Source organism: Otolemur garnettii, unplaced genomic scaffold, assembly GCF_000181295.1.
Source record: "Otolemur garnettii isolate 467f Iridium unplaced genomic scaffold, OtoGar3 scaffold00148, whole genome shotgun sequence".
NCBI lineage: Eukaryota > Metazoa > Chordata > Mammalia > Primates > Galagidae > Otolemur > Otolemur garnettii.
Genome location: NW_003852543.1, coordinates 1,162,639 through 1,174,132, shown reverse-complemented (window position 1 = coordinate 1,174,132; position 11,494 = coordinate 1,162,639). Strand labels below are relative to the sequence as shown.

Genomic DNA, 11,494 nt, shown 5'->3' with positions numbered 1-11,494 from the left:
AAAGAAAAATGATAGATAAAAAAATAAGAGATGATAGATGTCTTACATATGAAGGATCTGATCTCACCACAATAGCACTAAACACAATGAATGAAAAAAGACTTAAAATCTTATATACTCAAGAACACCCAGAATAAAGAGAAGAATCTGAAAGCTTCCAGAGAGAAAAGGATACGTACAAAGAAACTGGAATCAAATTAGTAAGACTTCACTTTTGTAATACTGGACAGTAGAAAACAATGGAGTCATCACCTCAACCAATAACCTGAATTATATTTCAGCCAAAACTATCGATCAATTCAAGACATTTTTAGAAATGTTAGAACTCAAAGAAGATAAAGAACTCAAAAGATAACTCAAAAAATGTATTTTCTATGTATTCCTGCATAAGGATATATATCAGTATTATTTCCTGGAAACTAATTGTAGAATGTTGTTCCTGCCCGTCTGCTGTAGGGAGTTACACAAAAACTCAACAAGCTTCAAGTGCACATGAAAGACTAGGGCTTATGTGACGAATGTAATATGAAAATTTTGCAGGAAACTGAAGTTGCAGTTTCTCACCGTTAACCTTGGGTCTCATTCATGGCAGCCATACATACCTGAGAGTCGTGGTTCTCAACCTTCCTAATGCCTCGTAATGCTGCGACCCTTTAATACAGTTCCTCATGTTGTGGTGACCCCCAACATAAAATTATTTTCGTTGCCACTTAATAACTGTAATTTTGCTACTGTTATGAATCACAATGTAAATATCTGATATGCAGGATGCATTTTCATTGTTACAAAGGGGTCACAACCCACAGGTTGAGATCTGCTGCCTTAAAGAGCAAAAGCTATTTACTTGGACAGCAGAGGCGCTTCCCTAGCAGATAAAGATGCTGTCCTTGCTATTCTTCTGTCTTGTACTCTTTTATAAAATTAACTGAAAGAGTATACAATTAAGGCCTATTTGTGTCACATGAGTGTCATTGTCAATATGAACCCATTTTTCTGTAGTGTTAAAACTTACAACTTAAAAAATAAGTCCAAAAAGAGAAAAAGGCAAGAGAAGAGCAGACATTTTATATATTATGGGGTGAACTGTGTCCTCCCAAAATTCTTACGTTGAAGTTCTCCTCTCTAGTACCTCAGAACATGACAATATTTGCCAAAAAGGCCATTAGGGTATGATTAATTAAGATGAAGTCATTAAATGGGCCCTAGTCCAATATGACTGATGTTCTTACAAAAGAGAAATTCAGATGCAGGCACACAAGGAGAAATATCATATGAATATGAAGGCAGAGATCAGAGAGATACCTTTTTGGCCAAGGAGGCCAAAGATTGGCAGCAATCCATCAGAAGCAAGGGAAAAGGGGTAAACAGATTTCTTCTTCACAACCTCTGAATGAACCAACACTACCAACACCTTGCTCTGGGGCTTCTAGCCTCCAGAATTGTGAGACAATAAATTTTTGTTTAAGTTACCACATTTGTGGTAACTTTGTTATGGCAAATCTAGCAAACTAATACAGGCTTTAAGCTATAAATCACTAAGGTCAGTTAAGTTAGCAAATGAAACTCCTCGAAATGTTAATCTTATGTGAAAGAAGTTTTTGAAGCAGTTTAAAATCCATTCCAGAAACAGGGAAAATCAAAACAAAAGCAATTATTAGAAACAGTTCATGTTAAATTACAAAGAAAAAAGTATAACCAAGTTTCCTTGATAATAAGTAAAGAGACCCCAAATTGCTAACTAAAATGAAACAAACGGGATCCCTCATGAATATCTCATATCCATTCCTTATCTGTTTTTCCATATGCCAACTTAATCTTACTTTTTTGGGAATTTGTTCACATTCCAGATTAACTTCCCATTTTATTTTCTTTTCTTGTGTTTCTTCAACTTCTGTATCATCTATTTCCTCATCGATTCTGTAGCAAAAATATCAAATAACACAAAAGGAGTTTTCAACCTGTTCACACCACAACATTAAAATTAATGCTTTGGCTTGTCTTCAACTTGTCCTTAAAGAAATTCTGAATTCAAATTCTACTCCAAATACTTGAGATAAATATCGTAAATAATTACGATGAGCAATATATGTTAGTATGTTTATGAATAACCTGTAAAACTAAAATTTTAGATTATAAAACCTGAATGTTCATGTATTAAAAGCTACATAAATCATTCATTCATCCATCATTTCATTTATTCAACAAACACTGAATATCCACCATATACTGGGCTCTATGACTTACATCATGGGCTACAATAAAAAAGATAAACCTTGCTCCTGCCTTCTGAGAGCTTTCTACTTGCTTGGGAGAAAAAAAGAAATACAGTTGTTTCAAAATGGTGTGGTAAGTATAGTTGCATGGATGAGGAACACTTAACCTAGACTTGGGGGCCAGGGGCTTTCTGAACCTAAAAGATATGTAAGAGTTAGCAAACAAAAGAGGAATGTAAGGAAAAATATATTTCAGGCTGAATGTAGGGTGTCTTTGAGGCAAGGAGAGAGATTAACATACTCAAGTATTGTAAAGATGAAAAAGAAAAAATGTGTTCAAACTCAGTAAGACTGAGGAGTTGACCCTGCACAGATAATGTCTGAGACAATTACTTGAGGATACTCCAGCAAAATAAAAAGTAAACAGAGATCAAGATGGGAAATACAAGAAACTGGTGAACAAAGAAGCCAATAAAATGGATAGGTGAATCTAACTAATGGTTGGTGCTACAAATATGGGGGCTGAAGAAAATAGTGAACACAAGATTGGAAAGTTTGTGATTACTGAAGGTAAGACTGTTATATGCCAGACAAAGGCAAGGAAATAGACAATGTGAACATTCTCAAGAGAACACTGCTACAAATGGAAGGCACTACTAGCACAAGGAGAAAGTGGAGAGTGGCTTTGTTCTTTCAAAGTTGCAGGAACTTGGGCTTTACAACTTCATCCAATTCAACAGTTTATATGATCTCGGAGCTCCTGAAGTACATCCATCAGACAAGGTACAAGCTGTGAAGCTTCTACAGAAGCTACCATTACTAGAGCTCCAAAATGAAATACTTGTGAACCTTTACTGCTCTAGTTTCCAGTATCCAATCATCTCATGGAGTAGCAGGCAACCTCTCCTTAGGCAGAGCGATAGTGACTACAATAGCATTAATAGCAGCGAACATGTGCATAATGTTTACTCTGTCGCAGGTGTTGCTGCATGCACACTGCACTTACCACACAACCCTATCATATATGTATTGTAAAAGCCCATTTTACTGATGAGAAAACTGAATTACACAGAAAGGTTGTATAACTCGTAAAAAGGCAGAGCTGAGACTTGAGCCTAGCCAGGCAGGCAGGCAGGCAGGCAGGCTTAAAAGTGTGCCTTAAAACCATACCCTATTATTTTATACTGTCCACCCCAAATCTTTCACTACTCCACTGTTAAGGTCTACAGTTCTGTGCCCGTATTGCCTCACCTATGACCAGAAGAGACAGTTGACATTCTGCTCTGTAAAATACGTTCTTTATTTAGCTTCAAGAATACTGAGCTCTCCTCATTTTTTCTTCCTTATTGTCTCCCTTCTCTTTACAACTCTAAACATTAGTCCTCATACCTTTCTTTTTTGTCTAGGCTCTTACTCTAGCAGGTTATCTCCTTCAACCTTGAATACCATCTATTTGTGGTTGATTTCAACACCCAAGTCTTCAACCCAAAGTCCTCTCCTTCAAACCAAACAGACCTAATTTCGTGTCTACCAGACATAAGTAATCTTAACATTAACATATTCAGCATTAAACTCTCACTCTTCTCTCTGAAACCTCGTTCTCCTACTTCCCTAAGCAGCAACTCCATTTCTTTCATGATATGGACCAAAACCTTATGGTTGATCTTGACTCCTCTCTTACACCCTCGTCCAATTTGTGAGAAGATCCTTTCTTCTACCTTCATAATGTAGCCACATTTGACCACCTCTTATCACTAATACAATGATCCAAGCTGCTCTTACTCCCCTATGAAAGCCCTCCAATGGCCTCTCATCTCAGAGTAACAAAGTCCTTGTTATGGCACCTACAAGTCCCTACATGATCTTCCTCCCTCAAACCCAATCCTCTCAGAATTCAAGTTCTACTATTCTTACTCCAATCTAGTAGCCATTCTGGCCACTTTGTTCCCTTAACCCAATCACACCAAGCTCACTCCATCTCAGGATCTTTTCATAGAACACTCTCCACTTCCCTAGATAGCAACTCCCTCACTTCCTTAAGGACTCTATTCAAATGTTACTTACCAGTGTGATCAGCAAGGCTTTAACCATCTTCTTTAAATACCTCTATCTTCCCTACCATCCCACAAGCATTTCTGTTCCCTTTCCTCTTCTTTCATTCTCTCCAGGGCATTTAATATTATCTAAAATACTACATATTTCTGTATTATCTGCCTCCCACTCCTCCAACTGTGTAAATTTCATTAGCATTAGAATTTTTCTCTTGTTCATATACTGCTATATCCCTAAGGCCTACATTAATATCTCTCACATAGCAAGTATTCATAAATGTTTTTTGAATGAATGAAAGTATTCTCATCACAAAATAGGAAAAAGACCAGAAATAATAAAAGATTGCTTCATTTGATTGCATAAAATCAAAATACCCACACACCTTTATGCATTGAGAAATAGCGCCACATGCAAAGCCAAAGACAAATGACAACTAGGGTTAAATATTTGCAGGCAAGAGTTCCTAAAATTAAAAAATACCAATGGCCAAAGAGAAAAATGGGCAAATGATACAAATGGACAGTTCACCCTACTTCCATACCATCCTTCACCTATCATTTTGGCAAAATTCCAAGTGTCTTTTATGTCCCTTACTCCAGTTTTTGTGAATGGATCTTTTGTTCAATACATTATCAAACTGAAAGCTGCTGTTGATTTTTTAAATGATGTTACTATCTTTTTAGGTGATGGCTTCTCTTTATGTATTTTACAGTTTATCAACTGGTTCCTCTCTTCTTAGTAAATCATCATATCATCTGTAAGTAATTAGTGTCTTTATCTCTTTCCAACACTTGTAGTTCTTATTTTATTTTAGTTCTTTTGCATTAGAAGTGTGGTGATGAAATCATGGTTCCCGGAGTCAGAATGTCTGGGCAACTTAATTCTAGCTTTACCACTTACACTGTGCAATCCTGGCAGGTTATTTAACATCTCCGTGCCTCAGTTTTCCCATCTGTAAAACGAGAACAGCATTATCTTCTTAAGGTTGTTGTGAAGGCTTAATGATATATTTCAACTAAAGTGTGTAGTAAAAATCATGATGTTCAATTAAGGCATTTGAGAAGGAGAGAAATGAATAGATGAGTGATACCAAGAAGGAAAATTAATCAGGCATACCCGAGTTGAGGGAAATAAAGGAATAGGGAATCTGTGTCAAGGTTTTGCCTTAGGAAAATTGGGGAACATAGAAAACATAGTTTTAGGAGATAAGGCTTTTAGCACTTAAAACTCAAAGGAATAAAAAGTGAATGAATATTTGGGTGTAAAAACAAACTACACTATATACGTCTCCAACAGTGAAACCAACAAATTAGCGCCATTTGGCCAAGTCACAACTTGCCTTTCAACTTAATTTTTACATCCATGTGCTGTTTGTGGCTTTATTTTGGTCTTTAGAGCTTTTGGATGCAAAAAAGTGTACTAATAGCCAAACTATTCACTACTTATTCTTTACCGTTTAATAAAATTGTGGTTTCTTCCTTTCTACAAAAAAAAGAACCTAACATGTGTCAATAAACGATAAACGATCTCTGTCCTTTGAGAGCTTATGGCAACAGGGAAACAGGCTACAGGAACACAGAGCAAGACTTCTAACCAGCCTAGACCGGTAGGTGCGCAGAGAAAGGAGAGCATCCTGGAGCCTTCTCGTTAGCACCCCCATTGCTCCCCTCGCCCAGGGTTTCGGCACCCCTGGCCTTCTCGACCTACGAACTGGGCCCCATCTCAGGCTTCTATCCCCCTGGGCCCGTACGACCTCTCCCAGTCGGACTAAGCCGGCCCACGTGCTTCCCACGGGCCCTCGCGGCTTGCCCAGGACGCGGCCCCGCGCAGCCTCCAATCCAGAAGGAACGAAGAGGCGGAGCCCGCCTGGGGCCCTATGTTCAAAGGATGAAAAGACGTGGGATCACCTTTCGCCAGAGTCCGTGGCCGGTTTTTTGCCGAGGGCGGGGTTGGGAGGTTTTGAGAAAAGATTCTCAAAATCCATTACCCAGACGGGAGCCTCCCTCTGCAGAGCCCGGTCGCTACAGAGTAAAACCACGAGAGTGCAGGGAGGTAACCTCACTCCGCTCACAGGGCTACAAGCCCCGCCCCGCGCACGCGCACCTGCCGCACAGCCCTCGGCGCCTCTGCGCACGCCCGCTTTTTCCCACGCCTCCTAGGCTCTGCGCACGCGCATAACTAATCCCATCCCTAATTCCGTAAATTTCCGTGGGCCTTTTTACCCGCTACCTCAGATAGTAGAATTTTTTTTTTTTTAAGCTTTGTCCTTAGGATTCTTTCCTTACTTTAGTGAAAGTATGATGTGGGATGTCTTAGGATATGGGATTACTCTTCAACCAAACACAAAAGAAAATTTGACTGATAGATTAAAAATAGTAGTGGGATTTTAAAAATAGTGGGATTAGTCTTCAACCAAACACAAAAGGAAATTCTACTGATAGGTTAAAAAATAGTAAAAACATCAAACGGGAAAAACTGACCTGCAAAGGCATCCGAGGGAGTTCTCATATGTTGTACATCACGGCTGGACCTTGAAAACAATATGCTAAGTGAAATAAGCCAGACTCAAAAGGACAAATATTTTATTTTTTCATTTGTATGAAATAGAATTCTACAGAGACAGATAGTAGGTTAGAGATTTTTAGGGACTCAGAGAAAGGGAGATCGAGAGTTAATTGTTTAATTGCTACAGAATTTCTTTATGGAGTGATGGGAAACATTTGGAAACATTATGTTGAGGATTGCACAGCAGTGTGAATGTAACTATTGCCACTAAATTATACACTTGAAAAGGTTGAAAAGTAAATTTCATGTCATATATATTTTACCAAAATTTTTAAAAAGGAAGAGCAGCTGCCATGTTAAGATGGTGGAATGGTTTCAGTTACCGTACTAGCTAAGGGCAATACCTTGTGGGTATATGTTATAAGTCAGCGGTCAGCAGTATGTGGTGCTTTTCTCCCACAATCAGGACTAAGGGTCTGGGAACAGAGGAGGTGGAAATAAGAGTAGCTTCTCTCCACATTATTCCCAGTGATGCCCTAGAGAAATTTCTACTTCTTATCCCCACTACTCTGGGTTCTGCTAATTTAGAGCAGGGTTTTTTCAACCTCAGCATTGCTGTTATTTTGGCCAGGATAATTCTCTGCTAGAGTCTTCTGCATTGCCAGATGTTTAGCAACATCGGTGGCCTCTACCACTAGATGTCAGCAGCACCTGCTTCCGAGTTGTTGCAACATTCAAAAATGCCTCCAGACATTGCCAAATGTCTTCTAGGGACAAAATCATCCCCAGTTGGAAACCATTAGTCTAGAGATATCATTGTCATAAGCAGAAATAGTTTTATCAAGAGAAATGACAATGGTTCCTTTTAGTTTGAAGTTGAGACTATCATTTGCCCACTTCAGGCTCCTCTGGCTAGCTGAGGAAGGGAATTGTACTGGCAGCAATGATTAATCCTATCAAGTTATACTAACTAGGGTGGCACCTGTGGCTCAAAGTGGTAGGGCGCCGGCCCCATATGCCGAAGGTGGTGAGTTCAAGCCCAGCCCCGGCCAAAAACTGCAAAAAAAAAAAAGTTATCCTAACTATACAACAAGGTTAAAGAAGAGTATATCTAGAATGCTGGGGATTTCCTGGAGAGGCAGGGCTAAGTAATCCCATGATTAAAGTCAATAGAAAATACCACCAACCACAGGCAGCAATCACTACTCACCAAGCAAGGAGCTAATATCAGCTGAGGGAGAAGAGAACATGGCAAAACACAGAGGTAGAAGGCAGATATACCAATACCAAGTACAACCATGTGTGACCAGTTGCAAAAATTGTAATAGTTATGAATATTTCATCCCTAATTTAAGATAAACATATACATACATATGTGTGAATATATATATATATTTTTCCAAAACCTTCCCCCCTCACATTTCTCTACCATTTAACATAAGATAGTAGTTAACTTTATATTGCATTATTTAAGTTACAGGTTATGAAATGAGGCAGGTGATTGAGCTAAAAGAAGAATTAAAAGAATGAATATCACCTAACAATGGAAAAGGGACTTTTAATTTGGGAGCAGGGGGCAGTACCAGAGTGATTTTTGGTTGAACGTGAAATAGCTGTATCATTTTAGAGGCAAGACCTTGTTATTGCATTCATCTGGAAGTTAAGTGTGGGTTAAGGAGGCATTTATGGGTACTTAGTTATAAGGTATATACTTGGTCATTTTGTAATATGTCATCTTGGCTAGATTAAACTGTGTTTTCAAGAATTCCTCTTCTGCATGTTTCTAGTTAGAGTGGACCATAGAGAGATTTGCACAAAATTTGAAAGGTGGAAGTGAAACAGCAGCCACATTGTATTTTTACATTCAGGGGGTCAATAAAGGGGCAGCAGATGCTGTTGCAACTAACGTATATTGCCATTTGTTGCTGGTTCACCATGTTGGTATGGAAGAACAACCAGACTTGCAGCTGATACACCTCACTCTAGAACAGTGGTTCTCAACCTTCCTAATGCTGCAGCCCTTTGATACAGTTCCTGTGGGTCGCGACCCACAGGTGGAGAACTGCTGCTCTAGAACCTCCTTCATATTCTCTAAACTCTAACCTCCAAATATGCATTTAGCTCCAAGATAAAGGGCACAAGATTATCCTGTACAACACCTGCATCATAAAAGTTGAACAGGGTGACAAACTAATAATGTTGGTTCTGATTTGTCATCAGAGATTCTAGTTTGTCTTCACTTTCCTCCCCCTTTACATCCAACTTCCCTGCCTGAATACCTACTTTGGAGATATTAAGCTCCAACATCAAATAAGAGCTTTACAGACTGGTTTAAACCTCTCCTACATTTGCATAAGGTCAAATCATTGAGTTGTGCAGGTACAGATCTGATCTTAATCAGGATACCAGCTTTTGAGAGCTGAATAGATATAACTCACCCAACTCTTAGACTGGCCACTGGGTAGTGCACATACAAGACAGATTGAAATAGCATTTTCAGCTGAATAGGCAGTGAAGTCATGGGACAAAGAAGTGGGATAGAAATTGAGGCCTGAGCCTAACCAGGTATATACCTGATGATTCTGTAATACGTCATCTTAACTAGATTAAACTGTTTAATTAAATTAATTAAACTGTGTTTAATCTAGGTCTATTACCTGCCAAACAAAAATAAAAACATTCTGCATAAGATTTAAATAAGGCTCGGTGCCTGTGGCTCAAGTGGCTAAGGCGCCAACCACATACATCTAAGGTGGCAGGTTCGAATCCAACCCGGGCCACCAAACAACAATGATGGCTGCAACCAAAAAATAGCCAGGCATTGTGGCAGGCACCTGTGGTCCCAGCTACTTGAGAGGCTGAGGCAGGAGACTCAATTAAGCCTAGGAGTTGGAGGTTGCTGTGAGCTGTGATGCCACGGCATTCTACCCAGGGGGACAGCTTGAGGCTCTGTTTCAAAAAAAAAAAAAAAAGGATTTAAATAAGATCCAGAGTCTCAATAATATTCAGAGTGCCTAGGATACAAGTCAAACTTATTTGACATACAGAGAACCATGAAGCTCTCAAACCTAATGGGAGAAGACTATCAACACATGCCAAAGCTGGAATTATCTGACAGACTTTCAAACAGCTATTATGAAAATGCTATGCTAAATGTTCTTGAAACAAATGGAAAAAAATAGAACATCTCAGAAAAGGAAGAGAAAATATAGGAAAGAGCCAAATAGAATTTTTAAAACTGAAAAATACAAAAACTAAAATTAAAAATTCAATGAATATTCAAAGACACAATAAATAAATTAAAATGGAATATCCTCAAAATGGAAAAGCAGAAAACGAGAACTAGAGAACAAAAAAGAGACTGAAGAGAAAAAAATTTGAAAGGCAAATTTGAAATCCAACACATTAATAGTTACATTGAATGTAAACAGGCTAAATTTACCCAATAAAATAAAGAAATTGTCAGGATGAATAAATATGATCCAGCTATATGCTCTTCACAGTAAACTCACTTTAAATATACTGATATAGATAGATTAAAAGTAAAAGCTTAGCTGGTGCAGAAACTAATGCCTGTAATCCCAGTAACGATGGAGGCTGAGGCAGGAAGTTTGCTTGAGGCCAGCCTGGGCAACATAGCAAGATCCTACTTCTAAAAATAGTGGGAAAAAATTAGCCAGGCATGTTATTGTGTTTCTGTAGTCCCAGCTACTTGCGAGGCTGAGGTGGAATGATTTTTTGCCCAGGAATTCAAGGCTGCAGTAAGCTATCATGACACTGCACTCCACAGCTTAGGCCACAGAGTGAGACTCCAACTATAAAGAGAGAGAGAGAGAGGGAAAGAAAGAGAGGAAGGAAAGAAGGAAGGGAAAAAAAAGAAAGAAAAAGAGGTTGGGAAAAGATATATATACTATACAAACACTAAAACAAATAAGGCTGGAGTGACTATATTAATATCAAACAGTGAACTGCAGTGTAGAAAATTAGTAGAGATAAAATGGATGTTATATAAGTATAAAGGGTAAATTCACCACAAAGTCATAATAATCCTAAACACGCATGCACAAAATATACGAAGCACATGAAACATTTAACATTAAACATGAAACCACATCCTGGGTTATAAGGTAAACCTTAACAGATTGTTATAAAATTGAAATAATATATGTTCTCTAATCATAATGAAACTAAATAAGAAATCAATTATAGATAACAAAAAAATCTCCAAATACTTGGAAATTAAAACATACATGTTTTAAAATGTAGGGATCAAAGGATTCACAAAGTAAATTAGGAAATAGTTTGAACTGAATGAAAATAAAATTGTGACATAAATTTGCAGACTATTGCTAAAGGAAGGTATGTAAGGATTTCAAGCTTGAAACACATATTACAAAATAAGAAAGATCTCAAATCAATAACTTCAGCTTTACCTTAAGAAATTAGAAAAATGTGGCAGAAAAAAGCATGTATTAAAGATAAGTCTCTGAAAGATACAAGAAGAAAAACAATAGAGGAAATTAAACCAAAGCTAATTCTTTGAAAAGTTAGTGAAATAGATAAATTGAAAAGCAAAAGGAGAAATTGGTACAACTTACCAATTAGTAATGAAAGAGGGGGTTTCACTATAGATTCCACAGATAACAGAAAGGACAGTAAGTCAACATTATTAAAAACTCTACATGGGTGGCACCTGTGGCTCAAGGGAGTTGGGCAGCAGCCCC

General features: G+C 38.1%; 1 protein-coding gene across 3 annotated transcripts in view; it reads right to left on the bottom strand.

Moving 5' to 3' along the window:
- Positions 1-6,302, bottom strand: part of ZC3H8 (zinc finger CCCH-type containing 8) — a 29,783-nt gene extending 23,481 nt beyond the window's left edge. For 2 of the 3 annotated variants that reach the window (XM_003799300.3, XM_023518823.1), the window contains exons 1-2: positions 6,173-6,302; positions 1,821-1,917 (exon numbers count right to left, since the gene is read on the bottom strand). In XM_003799300.3, the coding sequence (XP_003799348.1) occupies positions 1,821-1,917; positions 6,173-6,249 (174 nt within the window). In that variant the 5' untranslated portion in view covers positions 6,250-6,302. Of the gene's footprint in view, positions 1-1,820; positions 1,918-5,165; positions 5,218-6,172 lie in introns of all 3 variants that reach the window. The other variant, XM_023518824.1, reaches the window with a different exon arrangement.
- Between the last annotated feature and the right edge of the window lie 5,192 nt (positions 6,303-11,494).